The 20,801-nt window shown below is 37.3% G+C and overlaps 1 protein-coding gene and 1 long non-coding RNA gene across 20 annotated transcripts in view; one reads left to right on the top strand and one right to left on the bottom strand.

The window, feature by feature from the left end:
- The window catches only part of SYNE1 (spectrin repeat containing nuclear envelope protein 1), a 306,594-nt gene that overhangs the window by 42,262 nt on the left and 243,531 nt on the right, over positions 1-20,801 (top strand). For 12 of the 19 annotated variants that reach the window (XM_039385713.1, XM_039385727.1, XM_039385721.1 and 9 more), the window contains exons 1-2: positions 12,212-12,533; positions 14,942-15,003. In XM_039385713.1, coding sequence (XP_039241647.1) covers positions 12,455-12,533; positions 14,942-15,003 — 141 coding nt within the window. In that variant the 5' untranslated portion in view covers positions 12,212-12,454. Of the gene's footprint in view, positions 1-12,211; positions 12,534-14,941; positions 15,004-20,801 lie in introns of those variants that run through there. The other 7 variants (XM_039385722.1, XM_039385733.1, XM_039385723.1 and 4 more) reach the window with 2 other exon arrangements.
- Positions 9,558-11,988, bottom strand: LOC120324133. Its single transcript, XR_005565150.1, has 2 exons — positions 11,781-11,988; positions 9,558-10,720 (listed from the first exon to the last, which is right to left on the bottom strand). It is a non-coding gene; the product is annotated as an uncharacterized LOC120324133 (long non-coding RNA).

The raw sequence follows: 20,801 nt of genomic DNA on the forward strand, positions 1-20,801 counted from the left end.
AACAGGAACTTTCTAAATGTGTGTAGTTGTGGCTACTCTGCTTTTCAGTATGGACAAGTGAACAATCTCATAGGTACACACGTATGCCACCATGGGGTGAATAAGCTCCTTAAAGGAGCATGCCTATATGTGTTTTTCCAGTTATTGTGCAGCTGTCAGATCTACTGAAGGAACTTCACTGCTCTTATTAGTTATTTACAAAGTGTGATTTTGATTATGTCTGTGTCAGGAGGATATGTTCCGTAGGTTGATATGAAAATTCAAACTGGAAGGAAGTCTGTTTTTAAAATTCCAGCTTGGTCAGCTGGAGTTAGCTCAGAGCAGATTGCTCAAGACTTTATTTCCATGGACCACAGAGCCTCATTGGGTGCCCTGATCTGTAGCAGTAAATCTGATGAGAAACTTGTTTAAACATGTTTCAAAATGGCTTTTGGTGGTCTCTTTGCAAACACATGCTTCTTCTTCCCAAAACCCCAAGACAAGTGTTGTCCCATGCAGGAATGTCCTAAGATATCCTGAGGTGTTCTCATTGGCCCCTTTTAACCCCTTCCTATTGGTTGTTAACCCCTTCCTGCAACCTGTAATTGGTTACTCTGTGAATCCTCCTAAGCCTATAAATGTTAACACCCCCAACAATAAACTCTCTCTTGCCTCCTCTCCACTCCGATGTGCTGTCTCTGTGCCTGCCATGAGACCACATGGGTGGAAAGAGGGGAGAGCACCTCTCCCCTCCAGGCTCAGGGCCTGAAGAAACCCCTGATGCTGGAGTTCCCTTTCCCTATCCTTCAAGCCGTCGGAAATGGTTCCTCAGATGGAAATGGAACTAGAACTGGGCCGCCCCACGCCATGGGGGGAAAGGGATCCAGACTGATCCACTCCCTACAGTCCTCTGAGTGAGAAAGCATTTCCTTTCCTGAAACAATATCTCTTGTTTCAGCTTCTACCCATTGTCTCATCCTCCCACCATACTAGTGAAGAAATACAGCCTCCCTGTAGCTGCCAGAGGGTTGCAGTTAAGTCCCCCTGAAACTATGCCTGCCTCAGGCTGAACCAGACACCATCCCTCAGCTTTTCCTTACAGGGCAAGTGATGCAAGACATGAATTCTGTATGTGTAAGGTCCCCTGCTTGAGATATTCACATTGCATGTTGTTATCTATATGCTAGTGCCTTAGTATTAGAATTTTTAATAAAAACTCCAGATTGATTTCTTTCACTATCATTAGCAAGACATCCTTTCCCTTGAATGGAATGGAGTTTCCCTTCACTGTGTTTCAGATGTCCCTGGAAATATTCTGCAGTCATTCACTTATATAAAAGCTGTGATGAAACCTTGAAGAATTTTTTTGATTAAAAATATAAATAAGAAGTGCTGGGTTTAACAAGGAATATATTAAATGTGAACAGTGTTTAGTCACAGCATTGTTCTTGGGGAGATTTGAGATGCCACTGTCGTTTCGCATTTTATTGAATGTTTCTTTTTGTTGTGATGTTTGATGGGTTTTTGTTTCTGTTTTGTTTATTGAACAACCTGCTCTGAATATGCTTGTCATCTTTTCTTTTTATACCACTTCAATATACTTTTGGATATTGTGGTGGATTGACCCTGGCCAGATGCCAGGTACTCACTAAAACCACTCTCTCACTCCCCTCTGCAACTGCACAGAGGAGAGAGAGAAAAACAGCTAAGGATTCATGAGTTGAGAGAACAGCTGGGAGAGGTCGCTTACTGATTACCTTCATGGGCAAAACAGACTCAAAGTGGGGATATTACTTAAATTTATTATTAATAGGATCAGAGCAAAAGAGTGAGAAGTAAAATAATGTTAAAAACACGTTCCCCCCACCCCTCCTTCCTTCCATGTTCTCCCTCCTCCCCCCCTAGCGATGCAGGGGGACAGGGAATGGGAGTTTTGATCAGTTGTTGTTTCTGCCACTGCTCAGGAAGAGGAGTCCTTCCCCTGTTTCTGTGGGGTCCCTCCCATGCAAGACAGTCCTTGATGGGCCTCTCTGGCGTGAATCCATCCCACAAGCAACAGTTCTTCATGAAACTGCTGTCCCATGAGTCACTCCTCCATGGGGTGCAGTCCTTCACCAATGAGCTGTACTGATGTGGGTCCCCCACAGGGGCCACAAGTCCTACTTGAGAAAAACCTACTCCAGTGTGGGCTCCTTTCTCCATGGGATGCAGGTCCCCAGCAGGACCCTGCTCCATCCTGGGCGTCTCACAGGGTCACAGCCTCCTTCAGATATCTGCCTGCTCCAGCATGGGCTCCTCCATGGGCTGCAGGTGGGTCTCTGCACCCTGATGGTCCTCCATGGGCTGCAGGGGCACAGCTGCTCCACCAAGGTCTGCACCACAGGCTGCGAGGGCCACAGCTCCAGCACCTGAAGCACCTCCTGCTCCTCGTTCTGCACTGACCTTGGTGTCTACATTGTTCCCATGTTCTCACTTTGCTCTTCCCTGAATGGAACTCTTTTCTGCCCAACAACCTCCTGTTCTTAAATGTGTTACCACAGAGATGTTACTATTACTCCTAATTGGCTTGGCCTTGGCCAGCAGCAGGAAGCCCATCCTGGAGCTGGCTGGCATTGGCTCCATAAGACGGGGAAAGCTTTTGCCAGCTTCTAGCAGCCACCCCTGTGTCCTTCCCCCCCACCTCCCCTACCAAAACCCAGCCACAGAAACCCACTACAAATATCCAGTGCAGGTGAAATTTCCTATCAGGAAATACCTTTTTCTGTGTTTTCTTATACAGAAGAATACATCTGTCAAAATCAAGATCTAGGCAGTTTAATTAGAATTGGATTCCCACAGGGGAACAGAAACAAATTCTTGGTGTGAGCAGTTGTGGACTTGATGAGTCCAGCATATCTTCCAATTTTCAGGCTTCTTGCAAAAATATTATTTCTGGAAAAAAAAATTGATGCCAGGAGGTGGTAAGGGCAGGAGTTAATCCAGCAGGGCCCAGTAATAGCAAAACTTTTTGTGTGACAGGAAAATATTTTCTCTTTACAAATATATATGATATAAAATAATAATATGAAAAAAAAGTGTAGCTTTATATTTTAGATGAGAAATTATGGCCAATCTGAAGTATAATCTCAATGACAAATGCTTATTTCTTTCACTGACAAAATTCTCACGAGTTTGCGGGATTAGGGCATGAATTATGACTAAGACCATGATTATGTTTAAGTAAATGATAAAGAAAATAATTTATTGCTAACAAACAAACAAACAAACAAACAACAAAACAAAAAAAGGAACAAATATAAAAGTATAGTAGCCTAGCAGGCCTTTTAAAAAATAATTGTCAGAAAGCAAAATTAGCATCTCACTTCTGTCTAAAGGGCAGCCACTATATATCATAAATGCTTGAAGTTAAGCCTCACTTGCCCCTGGCTATTAGATATGAGGACGATTATTTGCTTGCAGACCACCACTGCCTTTCCCGTCATGGCAGTGTCACTCTGATTTTGATATATTATGAAGTCCATCATTTCTAAGACTTGGTTTTAGCTGATTGAATTTTTTCATTCACATTATTAGCCATGGTTTCTTAGAATTTTCTCTTTTTAATGGTTGACCTTCAAGGATTTTTTTTTAGTGTTTGGGGTTTTTTTAATGAACTTGATTACCCCCCCATTATTTTTCATAGTATTTTCCTATCATGGAGAATAAATGTTACAAACATAGTACAAGAATTGCAAAGTCATGTGCTTAATCACTAGTAGGGCTGTTGGGGAGAGAAAAACTGTAAATAATAAAAAAACCCCATAGTTTATTAATTGCCGATTTTCCATTCATGGAAAAAAATGATAGGGAGCATTTAGTTAAAACCTATGTGGTTATGCAATTAAAGACTGATCTTATCACATATGTAGAAGGGGAGAAAATAAAGTTTGTGCAGGCATGATTATATCTGGCACACGTAACTTCTGAGTTGTCTTGACAATGACAATAGTATCATATATTCCAGGACAGATGTTCCACAGCACAAGCAGATTCTGCCTGTTTCTTTCACTTTTCCAGATGCCAGTCAGCAGTTTTTCCCACCTTCTTGGTATATGCTCTCTAGATAATTCACACCTTTCTTCTTTCCTCCTCAGATTCCTCCCTTTAACCCAGCTTTTGTCCCTTCTGTGACTGAGACATAGAGCTAAATCTAGCCATCATCATGGGGATGGGAGGAAAATTGGGGATAAGTGTTGAGCATGCAGTTTCTTTGTAGGATTACTTGGAGCTAAAGCAATTATAAGCAATAAAAATTGATTTTTTTCCCCTATATTCCCCAAGTGGCAGTGTGTTGAGCCACTCTTTGTGGGAACAGTTTGTGTGCAGTCTGCTTAGTGTTTCATGAAGGTTATGAAGGTGGGTTGTTGGAGAGTCTAAGTGCTAAAATTTAAGTGTATGTGGGAATTTGAAAAGGCTTGTAATTTGGACAAATTAAGATAGACTTTTTCAGGGATAACCAGAGCTCTGCTTCTTGCCAACTGTGTAACTCTGAAGGTCCTGTTTATTCATTCATGTATTGAGAAAAAAGTGAAGAAGCAGCCAATCTAAAATTAAGAGTCTTTGCATCACAAATAGCTTGTAGATAGATAGTCAAAACATATTTCTATTTTCACTGGCTTGTTAAAGCATTGTTTGCTGTAAATCATAAGCTTGTTTGTAGTTCTTCGCTGTCTGTAGCACTTTATCAGTTTCTTTACTAGATTCTTTTATCTTCTGTGCTTGAGCAATTATACAGTCTTCCAGCCTTGATAGCACCTAGTTACCATAATAGAGGTGTCAATGAATCAAGTTTTTACTCATACTGCTCAGTAGTACCAATGTTAGCTTTTCATTTCCATAATTATGCTGCTTTTAAAATGTTTTCTCTATTTGCACTGTTAATTTTACATGGATAATTTTACTTCATTTGGAATTTCATGTTTTCATGGTAGATGTACAGGACAGGTTGGAAAATAGGACTGAAAAAGTCTTGTAAGTAATTTATTATCTGCCTTTATATGGTACCAAACCAGTAAAATACTGTTGACGTCCTGGGTGATCGCTTCAGAGCATTGGTCTTCCTAAGGGTGAATACTTTCCTCGAAGTTCAGCCTAAATATATTAATGTCTCGTCACAGCTTTCTACTCTGTTGCTTTTGAATGGTTTTTAATTTAAGGAGTTTTTTCCTTTTCTGATGCTCATTCCTTTCCCTAATATATTCGCAAAGAGCAGTTACAATCTTTCTGAGGGTAAGCAATCTACACAGTTTTCTGTTAGATAACTTTTCAGCCTATTGAACTCAGTATCTATTCCAGATGCTCACATTTTTTGAACATAGGTTGCCAGAACTCTGTATAATACTCCATGTGGGTTCTTACTGCATCTGGTACAATAATTTTTATTCTCCAGTTCAGCTGGGCACATCTTACCTGATAGCATCATGAGATTCCATTTGCCTGTTGTCACACTAGTAGCGTACGTCTTTCCTGTAGCAGAACTACAAAAGCGTTTCTTCCTCTACATCTTGATTTCTATATGGTGAGTTTCAGGCTCACAGCACAAGTTGATGTTACTCCCTGACTATATAGCCTTGTATTTTAAGCTACTTAGTAATAGAAATCTTTTTTCAGTCTTCAGTCAGCTCCATTTTTTAAATTTTCAAGATATTCTGATTCTGTTGTAATTGTATTTCCTAAATATGAGTCACAGGCAAACTTTATAAGCACTGTTGAGATTTTCCTGTCCAAATTATGCGTGAAATATTAAAGACTTAGGCTTAGAATAGTCTTTGAGGAACTCCAACCTTTCTTTTCCTACTTATATCATCATTTAAAGAAGCTCCTTCATCAAAGGAGCCCTGTTTTTGACTTCTGCACAGCAACTTGCTTTGTGAGTAGTTTTAGTGGTAGATAATGGAATAGCTCTCTGACTTAGGTACTGCTCAGTGTAAATATGTCAGAATTTGTTGCATATTATGCAGTAGAGAAGTGTCACACTAAAGTGCCAGTGGTATAATTTTTTAAGTGAGACACTTGTTTGGAGACACTTAGGAAAACAAAGGAAAACAGATGAAGGTATGAAACCATCGTAATGTGCCAAAGCATATTCAAGGCTTTTGTGAAGGCTGGCATTCAGAAAGAGCAGATGGTTGTGACTTTGAGAGGAATAACCACATGATCTAAGGCTATGTTATATTTGTACAAGACTTCTCTTAGAAAAACGTATGCACATAGAGGTTGCATGCAGTTCTTCGCTTCTTCAGCACCTCCATAGATACCTGCCATCATCCTGTTTCTTGAATGTTTTAAGTATTTTTTTTGTTTTGGAAGGATATAATAGATTTTTTTAATCATTATGTTTAATTTTTGTTATTGAACAGTGAAACATAAGAGTTAGTATTTCCCCAGAACTGAGTTTTTGTATGTGCTCATGTGTATTTTTATTTTATTACGTTTCACACATGGAAGAGCAATTAATTTGTAAGGTCCTGATTTGAACCTGAGTTTGAAGATATTTGATCACATGTATGATTTCATAAATATAGTGAAAAATTCTTAGAGTGTTACAAGTAGCAGAACACATTTCTTACTAGTAATACAGAACAGTTTTCCATAAAATCATAGAGCCAAAGAACAGGTAAGGCTTAAAGGGTCCTTGGACTTGTCTAACCTTTTGGGGGGTAAGGGAGCCTAGATGAGATTATCTTGTATCCTGTCAAATGGCATTTTGAATATCCCTGAGGAAGTTGTTCCAGTGAATGATTGTTCTTTACTGTAAAAAATCTATTCCTTATATCAAGATGAAACCTCTTCCAGGGCAACTTTTACCCACTACCCCTTGTCTTCTCCGTATGATTTCATGTGAATGTAGAATCTCTGTTCTCTTTGTAGCCACCCTATAAGTGCTTAACCCTTCCATTTACTCTAATACTGAACCTATTGAGTTGAAAATAGTATGTGAAGAAACAATTCATCATTTAATTCTAAATGTATTTATAATTATCATGGCTCCAAGTATTCAAAAATAGAATCATAGAATCACAGAATATCCGGAGTTGGAAGAGACCCACAAGGATCATCAAGTCCAGCTCCTGGCCCTGCACAACACAGCCCATGTGCCTGAGAGCATTGTCCAAACTCTTCTTGAACTCTGTCAGGCTTGGTGCTGTGAGCACTTATCCGGGAAACCTGTTCCAGTACCCAACCACCCTCTGGGTGATGAACCTTTTCCTAATATCTAACCTAAACCTCTCCTGACACGGCTTCGTGTTGTTCTCTTGGGTCCTGTCACTGGTCACCACAGAGAAAAGATCAATGCCTGCCCCTCCTCTTTTCCTCACGAGGAAGTTGTAGGCTGCAGTGGGGTCTCCCCTCAGTCTCCTCCAGGCTGAACAGACCAAGTGACCTCAGCCACTCCTTGTATGCTTCTCCTTTAGAGCCTTCACTATCTTCATAGCCCTCCGTTGGATGCTCTATAATAGCTTTATATCTTGTATTGTGGCACCCAGTACTGTACACAGGACTCGAGGTGAGGCTGCACCAGCGCAGAATAGAGTGGGACAATCACCTCCGATGGTCAGCTGGTGATGCAATTACTACTACATTCTTTCCATTAGGTAGACTTTGATAGAGCTTCACGTCTACAATATGTGTAACTATAATAAAAATTATCTCTAGAGTAAAACTGCCCATTGTTTCCATGGAACAAATAGAAGATTTTACATTTTTGTAAACCTTTAGTTAACTATTGTCATGTCACTGAACTTAGGCGTAAACAGAACTGAGATGTGATTGCAGAATGTCTTTCATGTAAGACAAGAATCATTATGTATATTTTGGTTCTCTGCATAGATTTATTTATAAATTACACGTGTTGCACCATTATATCCTGATTTAATCCATTGAACAGCGTGTGTCCAGTATGACTCCATAAGTTTTGATTTCTTTCAGTAGATTCTGAGCTTTTTCATGTCCAAGTCAATTTTTCCACTGCTTTTAAGCTATTAAACTTATTGAAGGTATAGAAGAATAGCAATCTTACCACTGATAGTAGAAATTTGCTCCATGTGGTGCATTTGGTGCAGTGCATTTACATTTCTGTACCTTATGAAAGAGAAACATTAAACATTCAAATTCAAATTAAATTCTGACATTTTTGCACAAAGTCTCTCCAGGTTGTAGTGCATAATGTTGTGAACAGTCCTGTTAATGTCATATAATATTAGCAAATCTGCTGCAAATTGGCGACGACTGTTACAGTAATTTGCCTACCTGACAAGGTTGGTTTCAGGAGAGCAAGACTATCCATTATTTTAGGAGTTCATGTAAGTGCCATACAGTGGATAAAAGCTGGAATCAGAACCTATGCTTTCCATTTGCAAAGATCTCCTGCCTTCAATCTGATCTCATAGGTATTTGTTTATAACTGCTTGTTAAGTACCCTTTTTGCCAGTGGAATGACTGCTGAAAGCCCTAATTAACAAAGATACTTGTATACATACTGATGCTGATCTAGATAGATTTCAACATTGTTAAAGATCTTCTTTAAATGGTTTGATGTAAGTACCGCTTTTCTTTAAGTCTTCTGTTAGAAATTAGATTTCTTTTCAATAGAGCATGTTTTTTTTCAGTCTTACTTTATAAAAGTAACACACAAAGGTTATTATACACAAGGTTTTCATGTCAACCGAAAGAATGGCTGCAAAATGTGTAAATGGCAACATGATGTTAGCTGCAGAACTGTAATGAACTGTAAAAAACCCAAAAAAAATGTTTAGGATATTTTTTTATTATGTCATTGCAGATGCTACTGTAGTAGGTAGGTTTTATAGACAAGATAATGATTTTTCATCAGTGTCTTTAACTGTTTAAGTCTTTATGAAAAAAATCATTCTTCAACTGATGTGCCTATTTATTAGCATAGATTGAAATATGAGTGCAATGTAGAATAATTGTTAATGAAATTTACTGGATTTTCTAGATTTCTATCTGATTTGTCAACATCCAAACCATCTCTTAAAGTATAAAATTAAGGAAAATAAGTAATTATAAGGAAAATTGCAACGTTGAGCCTGATCAGCTACATCAGGTAGTTTTCGCCTGAGGTATTCGTGCAGGAAAAGGTATGTGTGTGAACATTTAAGTTCACTGTCACCCATGCCAAACTGGTGAATTAACAGACACCTGTAGAGCAGCAAATGTGGTGCTGAAGCCATTGCACGTGATCAACTTGAATGTTGAGTATCCTGATTTTAGTTAATATCTTCTTCAGGGTGCTGCTTTTAAAAATGAAGCCTGTAATGGTTTTCTAACAGGTGTTGTTTTCATTTCTGACTGTATTCAGTTGAGTGAAGATACTATGAAACTGAGTAATCGATGAGTAATATATTTACATCGCATGGAGATCAAGACAGCAGTTAGTGGAGATGATGAGAATAATAGTGCGGCAGCACAAGAAGATACACAGTAAACATAAAATGCATATATGTTCATTGATTAGTTCTGAATACATTCTGCTTATACATGTGGAGAAGAACAAAATGCAGCCTACTGAGGCAAAATACAGTACATAACAATTTAATTTCAGTTTGATTTTTTTAGTCACTCAAAACAGAGAAATAGGAGCAAGCATGCTGCAAAGATTGGGCACAGGAAAGAGGCACAAAGTCAAAAAAATTACATTTTAGGTATATCTTCCAACCCACTGTAGAAATCATATTGTTCTCATTCATTTCTTTAAACAGTAAGGGAAGCCTTCTGATCAAAGTGCAGTTATGGACAGCATGGTTGCGTCTGACCATGTCCTGGCTTCTAAGGATCAAGATCACTGTGCTCTGTTCATGCTCTGTTCCTTTCTGTGAAAACCAGAGCACAGGAAAGTGGGGGATAGTGTCTGTCTGGATGAAGCAGGAACATTTGACATGTGCACATGAGAATATGGGCACAACAGGGCATTACTTTGGATTTAAGGACTGGAAGTCTCCCAAGCCCCACAGGATAAACGTATCTTGTGACAGTCTGACTGCTGCTGTGAGGTGGATCCAACAGCCTAAGTTAAAGCATACACTCTCTGGTGCTGGCTAGATTTTTGGTTTTCCAGATTTCAAAAATTTAAACTGCTTGCACAGTCCACAGCAAGTGCTTCCAGAGAGACTGATTGCTGATCATGCTTGCAATAAACTGATGGAGAACAAAGGAAGACACATTAATTTATTCAGTTTGTTCTTCATTCTAACCAGATATTTTTTAAATGCAACTTTCTTTGGGTGATAAATTCAATCATTCTTTATATCTTTTTAACTAGTGCGTGGACAGACACTTTCTCTCTCTTAGAAGTAAAGGAAATTGATAAGAAATGTGTAAAATCAAAATGCATATTTTGTAAATACATTTCAGTTAGACAGTAAAAGCAGAAAGTCCTCAGCAGCGTGCCAATTGCTGTCCAGCAGCACATGTCACAGCAGACTGCACTTCTGCAGCTGTGAGCCTGCTTCTCCACACTTCAGTTTCCTGTAACTATTCCACCAGTATGTGCTTGCAATAAGTGTGTGTGCGTGGGTTTTCTCTGTTTCCACTCCTCCAAATGACATAAAACCTTTGTCTCCCAAATGACTGTACTGAGGTTACCTCTAGATTGAGCAGTGGTATATGCTGGTGCGTCTGTTTTGGCACACTTTTCTGCACTTCCAGGTTGGTTTAGTGTATTCCTGAAGGCGTCAAAAACCTGGAAGACAAAACGAAACAAAAAGCTCTGGTGTTTTTAAGGCAGACCTCTCAAAGCCAAAGAAAACAAAAAAAGGATCCTTAAAATGAGGAACCGTGAGGAACTTCAACTGAATTTTACTAAAGCAAAAAACAAAAAAAATCTCCACAATATTTGGTCACTGAGCATCAATCAAGATGCTTTTATTAGACTTGTGTGAACCGAACTCTGTCGTGACTCTCACTCTGTGTACGAGCCTCCTCCTTGTGTTATCTTGCAGCAGAACTCTGTGTTTGCCATCCTGCACTGCAGCTGCCTTCCCACCATCCTGTCCCCAAGCACCTAAGGCAAGAGATGCTTGATGTGCCATCTGCTGCTGCACAGTACACACCTATCAAGATGATACTAGACATTTTAAAATGTATGCATGCTGCATATTCCATCAGCATATTTGTAACTGTCTGAAGATATATGGCTAGTTTTGTTCATTGATCAAAATAATTTGTTCTAAATGTTTTATAGTAAATATATCCAATTACATTTGTGGGTTTTTTTCGTAATCAGTTAAAAATGCAGTCTGTTGCTGATGCTTTAGTAGAGAAAATGTTTGTAATAATATGAAGATATTTCCAGCCAATTAAAGACAGACATTTGGTTAAATAATATGAAACTTTCTTGCAACATTTTTCACATGCAAAATGATATTTTCAGAGTCATCATGTTTTACAGAAACTGAAATTTGAATTTGACCTGTATAACAGTAAATTTACAGTAATGGCATAATAGAAGTGGGCCTTTTTTATTCTCATTTCAGTAGCATGTACTACGCTGTACATAACACATGAATCTCCACACATGGTGTTTCATATCTACCTTCATTTTACCAGAGGAAAAAAAAAATCTGTTAAATGCTCTGGTGCTCTGATTTAATGAAATTGAAAATACTGCATATTATCAGAAATTTGAGTATTTTTCAGGCTGATCTAGGTGCACTCCAGAAAATCTGTGGATCCTTACATATATTTCATCCCTCTTGTGAAAGAGTTCAAATATATTATTAAAAGCCAAGTGGCCTACATACCTGTTGAGATTCATTGCTTGCTATTTCTTCTACTTTACTCTTTCAGGTGCAAAGCCGAAGGACATCTGTGTCTCAATAGAGTATGCAGTGATGAACCTAAGTGGTTGTTTTTAAAACCTGTTTTCCTTTATGTATATGACAACCTAGAGAAGGGTTATGCCATTCAGCTACTTTTATGGTTCCTGAGCATTATATTGTTACAAAAGCACTGGTGAGAAGGCTGCATCAGTTTTTACAGCCTTTCTGCTTTAGGATATCAGCAGCGTAGTTGCGTTGTCCCAGTCACTGGATGAATTATTCAAGCTCTTGACATCAGAGATTTCTGCTAGCGGATTGGCTGGTGCTCAGATAATATAATCTTTCCACAGGAAAACAGTGGAGAAGGATGATGGCAGTGAGATCAGCAGAACTGCTACTTCTAATACAGCTAGCCTTGTCTGGCTGTTGCATTTCTGCAAGAATATATAAAGATGTTTTTAAGGTTTGGCTTCATGTGAATTCTCTGATAAGAGACAGTGGAGGGATTTGTGTAAGAGGCCTGCATTTCCAGTGAAGGAAAGAAATTGGATCATTCTTGAAAAATTACTTCTGGCTATATTCTAAAGAAACGCTGCACATGACACAGGGTTAGCAGCCACAACAGCAGCAGCAGCAGAGCAGCAGCAGCAGTGCTTATGTTTCACTATAAAGGTGCTGTTGGCAGAAATGTTACATCGTTAAACGTGCTTCCTGAGTTCCTTCAGTACCTGCAGGGTAAGTGGTGCGAATACGGAGCTGACAGTCCTTGCAAGTGGGGGGAGCATAAGCAATTGTATGACACACATGTCTTGTGGGTATAGATAAACAGTATCTCTGCAGAGAATTTACATCAGGTCAATGAAAAGAACATACTTGTTTCCAGGTAAATTTGTAAAAAGTGTATTTACAATGGAATTTTTAAAATCAATGCACTACTTGTGTTATGTTCAGACATAGATTTTACAGTGATAAAATCTGTTCCTTTTTAAGCCTATGAAGAAAAGGTGCTAAAACCAAGGAAACTTCATTGTTAGTAGTTGCAGTTGTGCTCATAAAGAATATATTGCTCACATAAATTGCCTTGAAACAGATTATTTTCAAAGGCTATTTCTGCTGTTTGTTGATATGACTGAAAGGAGGTATGTCTTCTGCTGGTCTGTCTCTTCAGAAGCTGGAAGCTTGTTCTCTGATTTCCAGTTGTTGTCAGAAGGGTGTTTTGTAAATCACCAAGATGCACTGGAACTACAAATTGGGGTATCATTTTCACTCATTTCTTTGATGAGAAGTTTGACTTCTAAAGGCCCAGTACATTTATTTTGGCATGCCATCATCGTATCATGGTTACTGGGGAATTTTAAATTACAGATGTGTGAATGAAAGCAGAGCTGGACTGATTCTGTGTGTGCTTGATCTCTATCCCTACACCTCCTCACACACAACCCAGTAGAAGTGTGCAAGTACTTCCATGGAAATTAATGTGGCTACCTATATATGTAAATGCAGAGCACAGCTCACATTTACTTTATCTCATAAGGAAAGCATCTTCATGGTTAGAGACCATACAGCGAGAAGTCTGTTTGCCACAATGTAGAAACAATTGTCACATACAAAGTCAAGACGCCCCCCTGCCAAAAACAGTCAGTGTTGAATGAAGCACGATGCAGTATTTTGTGTGATATTTTTCATAAATTGCCTGTGAGTGCAACAAGTAGATCCTAAGAATGTAATGAATGTTTAAAAATTATATAAGACAGCTTACCCAATGATATTGAAGGAAAATAAAGAATGCAAACTTATTTTCTTAGGCATGAAGTGTGCTAATCTGGCAATAGATGCTGGAGAGTGTATGTATCTTTTTTTTTCTCTGGTATTTCTTATATGTGAGATAGCATTTAAATGTAAAGGAAATATCCTTGAGTTGTAATGCACAGACACTTTTTGGGGGGCTCATATATGGTCAGGCAGCCATCATTATTCCACTGAAGATAATATTTTGGCCTAAGAATTTTGTTTGGTGATTTGTATCTTTATGTAACCTCATTGTGAAGCAGCATTGCATGAGCGTGAATCTGGAAAATGCTATGCAGTGCTGCACGAGTCACTAGCAAATGCAGTAACTAAAATTAGATATTGCATCTGTCGGTTTTGGGATAAGCACGTGTTGTTATAAAAAGTGAATATTTAACAGCAACTCTAGTACCCTTCCCAAATCTTCGTTTGCGAAGCCTAGCCATGAAGAATGAAAATTTATTTGGATTTTCTGTTGGGAAAGAAGGTGCTCATTCAGAACTGGTGATAGTAATAACATGATTTGCTTTTCCATTAAATAGATGCTCCCTTCTATTTTGGAAAAAAAAATATCCATATAAATACTTGAATGCCTCTGTTGTGAAATTATTCCATGTATCAAAACTGATTACCCACGAAGAAGGGACAGGACTTTGTGGATGGATTATAGTGCTGTGATTCTCTTCCCTCCCCAGCTATGACCCTTGCTGCTGAAGTTGGAGGAGCTCTTTCAGGAACTATTTTTGTTTATGCATCTGGCAGCTGTCCCTCTGGGGGGCTATGTGACAATCAGTGAAATTCACTATAAATCAGGCAATTGCTTCAAGAAAGGGGTAAGGGAGGTAGTAAGTAGCATATAGAAACTGCCTGAATTAGCTAATGGCTCCTTCCTGGCAGGATCTCCCAGAGGACAAATAAGTTTGATAATGCAATTTAAAATCTTTAATTCAACATTCTAAACATTTTCAGATATACATGCTAAGAGTATTTTTTTCTAAGGCCCTAGCTGACTTTCAACATAAAAGCAACTTGACTGTCAGAGACATGGATTCTAGTTAAAAAGTACAGGGAAGTTCTAGGTGTTCACACCTTGGGTAAGTATAGAATGGACTTAGAAGTCAAATTTGTTTTGGCATTCAAATTTGAAATCATTTCTAACTGATCATTGGCTTTTTAAGACTTGAACTTTGACATGAAACTCTTCAAATAATCAAGTATCAGAGCATTATTGTAATAATATGAAGTATTACAGGCAAAATTGACTGTCTCAAGAATATATAGTGGGAATATTATGCTTCAGTAAATCTGAAAGTATCCAGTGATGTCTAATAAAACTGATTTCCTTTTATTTTCAGATGAGCAAGAGTCAGTCCAGAAAAGGACTTTCACGAAATGGATCAATACTCATCTGGCTAAGGTAATGCATGGCTTTTGAATTTATTTTTTAAATAATCATACCTTTTTATCTATGCCTATAGTGGCCCTGGAGTATAGAATATGTCAGATTTGTGTGAACAGTATTTCATAAACTTAAAAAGGAACCTCCATCATCTGTACAAGATTGAGGATGAATCTCAGCATGATAGTTATCAATTAGTCATGTTTTTTGAAAGTGTGGAAATATGTTTTCTGAGTCAGTCACAGCTGTAGGGAGTACTGGTGGGTCTGTGAAGTTACCAGGACCTCCCTTGCACTCATATTCTGGCTTGTAACCCAAAAATTCAATATTTAGGCTATTCAATTTTTGTAAAATGTTCTTTTAGTTTTGATTGCTTCAAAAGAAACTGGAAATCTGTAACATCTCCATTGTCTGGAAGCATTTGAAATGTGATAAGGAAAAATCCTGGAAGGAGACCCACTTTTAGGCAGTATTGACTGCATCCTGCTCTCATCTTTGACCCAATAAAATATGGAGCATCTATGTCTATGGTGTCTAGCAAGGAACACTGTGAAGTGCTGGGCTCACACTTACAGCAGAGAACATCCTGCACTACTGTCAGGTAGAGGAGCTGCGAGTGAAGAAGTACAGTTGAGCCTGGGGAAAGGTGATTTGAATTTTGTCTTTGTTTTTCACCATTGATCCACAACAAGTGTGCTGAATTTGATTCAGTATATACATTTAAAATTAATAGTAATTTCATTTCAAGTTGGCTCTCTATTTCTTGGCTACTCTTAGAAAACTTTGGGTTTCTTTCATTGCGATTTTTGACAATCTAGTAAAATTATTAATGGAAAAAGTAATAGGAGGAAATAAGAAAAAACTAAAAACTATAGTTAAAGTGTCTGTAACTCAACACCATGCTATCTGGAGAAATGTTCCATCATGAATGAATTTGAATATTTTTGAAAAAAAGTAGTGCATGAAACCTCAAAACCAGGAGAAATCAATGTTTTCTAATAAAAGATTGATGGGGTTTACTGTAACAATTTGAAAGACAGATTTAGAGACAGCAAAGGAAAGGAAACTCTACTAAGGTAGAGTTGTCATCCTTACACTGTGTTGGTTGAGTAGAGCAAAGGAGGATTTAAAAAGGAGAAAGGATTTAAAAGGGAGATTTAAAAGGTTTTTGACGTTGTGAAGAGTAATGATTTGAAAGAAATGGAAATGCAGAACTGATTTGATTGTGTTAGGTACAACCAACGACAATTCATAGCTTGGGAATATAAAGCAGGGTGTGATTCTTTGTCAGGGTTTGCCATGAGTAAAAGATTCTTCCCTGCTTATCTTTAAAATCTTAATGTATGTTTTTGTTCTAAAAAGTCATGCTCTAATTGAAACAGAAACTAATTCAATAACCAAGTGTATCAAGTAGATTAAAACTATTTTTTTTGAGCTATTCAGCTATAAAGTTAAAAGTGCGTTTGAGAATATGGATACAAATAAATAAGAATGAGCAAAAATGCAATAAGACTACCAGTGAAATTTCTTCACCGAAAGGGTTGTCAAGCACTGGAACTGGCTGCCTATGGAAGTGGTTGAGTCACCATCCCTGGAGGTATTTAAAAGACATGTAGATGTGGCCCTTGGGGAGTTGGTTCAGTGGTGGACATGGCAGTGTTATGTTAGTGGTTGGACTTAATTTTAAAGCTATTTTCCAACCTATGTGGTTTTATGATTCTATGAATTGAATTTTATGAAAGGCAATAGGAGGAAGGTATGAATTTTTTATTCTCTTTTGCTCTTAGAATAGAATGCTACCTTTTTAAAATTCCTGTTTCAAAGGTATATTTTTGAACAATCAGAAGACAGGTAAAGGACTTGGCATAAGCTAGTTACAGGACAACTTAAAGAAAGATGGAAATAAAACAGCCTTAGTGCAAGCTGTGCCCTCACCCATAGGGGATGAACACAGAGGAAAGAGCTGCAAGTATGATAACTAGCAGGTAGCATAGTGCAGGTTTATTTTGGGTGAGCTGTTAGCACTAGGCTGCATCTGTCCCTCTGCTATCTGTCTCCCTAACCCCAACTGTATCTGTTCTGTGATTCTGAGTACTAATCTGGTGAGAGTCATCAATTGGAAATCACCTCTCTTCTCTGCCAGCCACTTGGCAGAATTCGGGACACAATCTATGAAATGAATGCATTCTATCTTCTGGCCATCCTCTTTAATTTTTGTGCCTCTATGCAGTTCTACTAATGATAAATGAGATATGCATGTGTAACAGGACGAGAAGTTTTCTAATTGCATATTATTTATTCATATTTCTCTACGGTGTAGAACTGTCCTCCCTCCTCTCAGTCTCAGCCTTCAAAGCATAGATGTAATTTGAGTACGCTTCTGATTATATTTTAAAGCATCTTTTCAAAGTCTGAGTTTAAAATACAAAACAAATTCACGCCAAATATTTCAAAAGGAGACATAACATGCATTCAAACCAGCAGTTACTTAAATATTTTTTGTTTCATTACCTATGCCAATTTTTTAGGTAGTGGATTAGATGAGTAAAGAAGATGAAAAACATGTCACTTTCTGAAACAGCAGAAGCATGTGCCTTTTATTGTCTTTTTCATCTTTGGTGAAAGTTTGGGGGAACAGTAGTTTCAAAGCTTTGGAACACAGACTGTAAATTGGTTTAACCCAATCAAATAACATTTTGTTCCCAGTTGTAGGGATAACTTAAGTGTTTGTACTCACCAAAGTATTGTTGTAAAGTCACTAAACAGAGTGAACAGCAATACTTACTGAAAGAAATTACTATTAATTTTGTGTGTGTTCATTGAGAGGATGCACACATAAACAAAAGCAGAGGATGGATATAAAATAAAAATAAGAATGGGTGAACATTTTTGGTTATACTTAGGCAATGTTTATATAATAGTGAATTAAACCTGAGAGCTAAAACTTACATTAAGGCATTTAAATTTGCAAAATTATATCTTTTATAGAAAAGAAAGGAGGGAAAAAGAAATGGGTATATCAAGACTTATGGCTCTCACACATGGTGCTGTCAATTGTGTTAGTTTGTTCTTACAATGTAACTTGGTCTTGTAAGAACCTCATCAGTTTTCATAAATTAACTAAGTGATGCTAATCCTTTTTGCCCTTTTCGAACGTGAAAACAGAGGCTCCCGGTATCTGAGTCACTGATACAGAAAAGAAAATAAGCTGATGTCCATCTTGACTGCATGATGAGTAAAATTTGACTGGTAGTTTTTCTGCTTCAACAGTTACTGTGTGTTTTCAACTAGTTTTGCATGTAACCTCTAATGTTAAACAGTGAATGCTAAAGTTATTTGTGTGATGAAATTAATCATGTAAAACTTAGAGACCAAGTCTCTCTAACTTCAGTAATAAAAATAGTCACTAACAGCAAGGAGTATGAAAACCTATATGCTTATGGATTTAGGAATTAAATTGTGGTGGAGAAGTGGGCCACCTATTACAGAGTAATGGAAATTTCATGTTCTCCATGCTGTTCTCACATATATTTCCCTATAGAGACAGATTCAGTAGTTACATAGATTTGTTCCTGTCTGAGCACATGGATAGGCTTTCATACATTTCTTCAGCGGTTTTTGAATCATTATTTCAAAATTAATGTAGCAAAAATAATTTTCAGTGTTTGCATTGGCATTCATTATGATGTTGATACTGCTATTTGTGTAGTAGAATTTATTCATTAGAGAAGTTAGGTACAGGGTGTAAGGAAAAGATTCCTGTAGCAAAGATGCAAATGAAAAAATAAATTCAAGAAAAAGTGTTGGAATAAAAGAGAGAAGCTTAGGAAACGTACGTTGGTTCAATATGTGAAGTTTGGATTTTACAAAACTTTTATTACTGTGTCAGAGGAGGAATTTCTAGAGATTTCAGGTCTATTACAAATCTCTTTTTTTGAGGCTTGTCAGTTAAATATTTTTTATATGTACCAATGCTCAGTCCTTTAAGTCATTCAGAGTTTTTCCTGAAGACTACAGCAAATTAGACAAGTTGTAACAGCAAGAAGTTTAAGCAAAACATTTCCTCCTCAGTTCTCATTTATGATCAGTTTTAAATAATACAGTTACTTAAATAAATATTTAATATGGTGAAAACCAGGTTCAATAACCTTTAAGACTCATTCTCAATTAATTCATATTCCTCCTACAGATCACATGAATTTACTGGTACTGAGTGCCTCCCTCTTTGTGACATACCTGTTCCTAAGTATCATTGCACACTACTGGGATTGCGTATGCTGCAATAAATGAGTGTTTAATAGAATTTGTGCAATGCAGTATGTAACAGATCATTACTCTTATTTTGCTATTTTGCTTTCTTGAAGAAACTTGCAAAAAACCAAAATCAAATACTGAGGCAACTGAAATCATAGTGTGGACCTGAGAAGTTGTAAACTTAATGTCTGATTGTTCACTGAAGTATATTCTGAGTTATGCTGAAGAATTTTGTTCAAGAATTTTATAATTGACAACTTTTCTTTAGTATTACAGGATTTTGAAAGGTTACTTCATATACTTTTTAAATGTTCTTTTTTCCTGGTTGAAAAATGACTTAATTAAATTCTTTGCACAGGCTTTCCAACATTCAAAATTCAATGTATTAGGATCATATCAGTTGACGGCATTTCTAAGGCTATACATTTACGTGCAAAAAGGCAAAATCTGGAGTACATTTTAAAATTACAATTTTTTGCTATTTTTAATTTTTTTTTTAATTACAAAATTACAAAATTTTAAGTTAGTTTTTTGTTCCCTGCTTTTACATATTTACAGTTAGTATTTTGACAGTGCATTAAGGCAACTGCTAAGTCTCTGGACTAAAAAGTATTCAATAGATGCTAACTGTATACAGTTTAAAAAAAAAACAACATCAAAACCTTTCTTCTCTGGAGGCTAATAAATAAGCAGTGTACAGCTTCATTTTCTCCTTTCACTTCATTTGACATTTATGGATTCAAGCAGTAGGTATTTCCCCATTTCAGCAGAAGATAATGTATTGATCTCAGTGGAGGATCTGCTAGAAAAACAGTTAAGTACCTTAAGCCTGTGCAATCGTACATATACAATAAATAACTTGTATGAACTTCTCAGTATTAGCTAGTGTATGTATATCTTTCTGAATTGTATCAGCATGGGAAGTAAGATTGGTATCTATACTTATGTAAAAGAGGAATCTGTTCTTTTATATATGCCACTGAAATTATAACTCATTCCATACTTCTGAGAGTGACTGGAATCATAATAATAAGGTAAATTCGAGGCTATGTGCCTCGAGTATTAAAAAATCCAAACAAGTGATTTATGAAACACAGTGAGCATCTTATCTCCTTGTAATTTGGTGTTAACACATTCAGGGCAGTAAATAACATTATTATTATAAAGTGTGTTACAGAGAATGTTTTTGGCAATCTGTATAAATAACTAATTTTCCCTCTTAGAGGAGTTTCATACAAGAGATCTTGTGGCACAGGTGTTGTATCTACTTTCTGTTCCTGTTTTACTGGCTGTAAGGTATATGGTGTGTGCTGCTAAAACAGTGGCAGTACTTGTAATTATGCAACCTTCCAGCAACAAAAAGTGCCCCCCACTACTGAGGCAGTTAGATAGGTGGTGAGATTTTTTTTTTTAGGCTTTCACATCTTGTTGAATTAGGGTGGCAGCTGCTATAATCCTCTTGTCTTTATGGCTAAATTATTTTAGCACATAATTCTTCAGTGTTTTGTCATGTGGTAATACTGATAAAACCAAAGCTGCTCCAAACTTCAAATGGGAAATGA

The sequence above is a fragment of the Pipra filicauda genome, unplaced genomic scaffold (assembly GCF_003945595.2).
Source record: "Pipra filicauda isolate LSUMZ 115617 unplaced genomic scaffold, ASM394559v2 scaffold42_size3861933_pilon, whole genome shotgun sequence".
Taxonomy (NCBI): Eukaryota; Metazoa; Chordata; class Aves; order Passeriformes; family Pipridae; genus Pipra; species Pipra filicauda.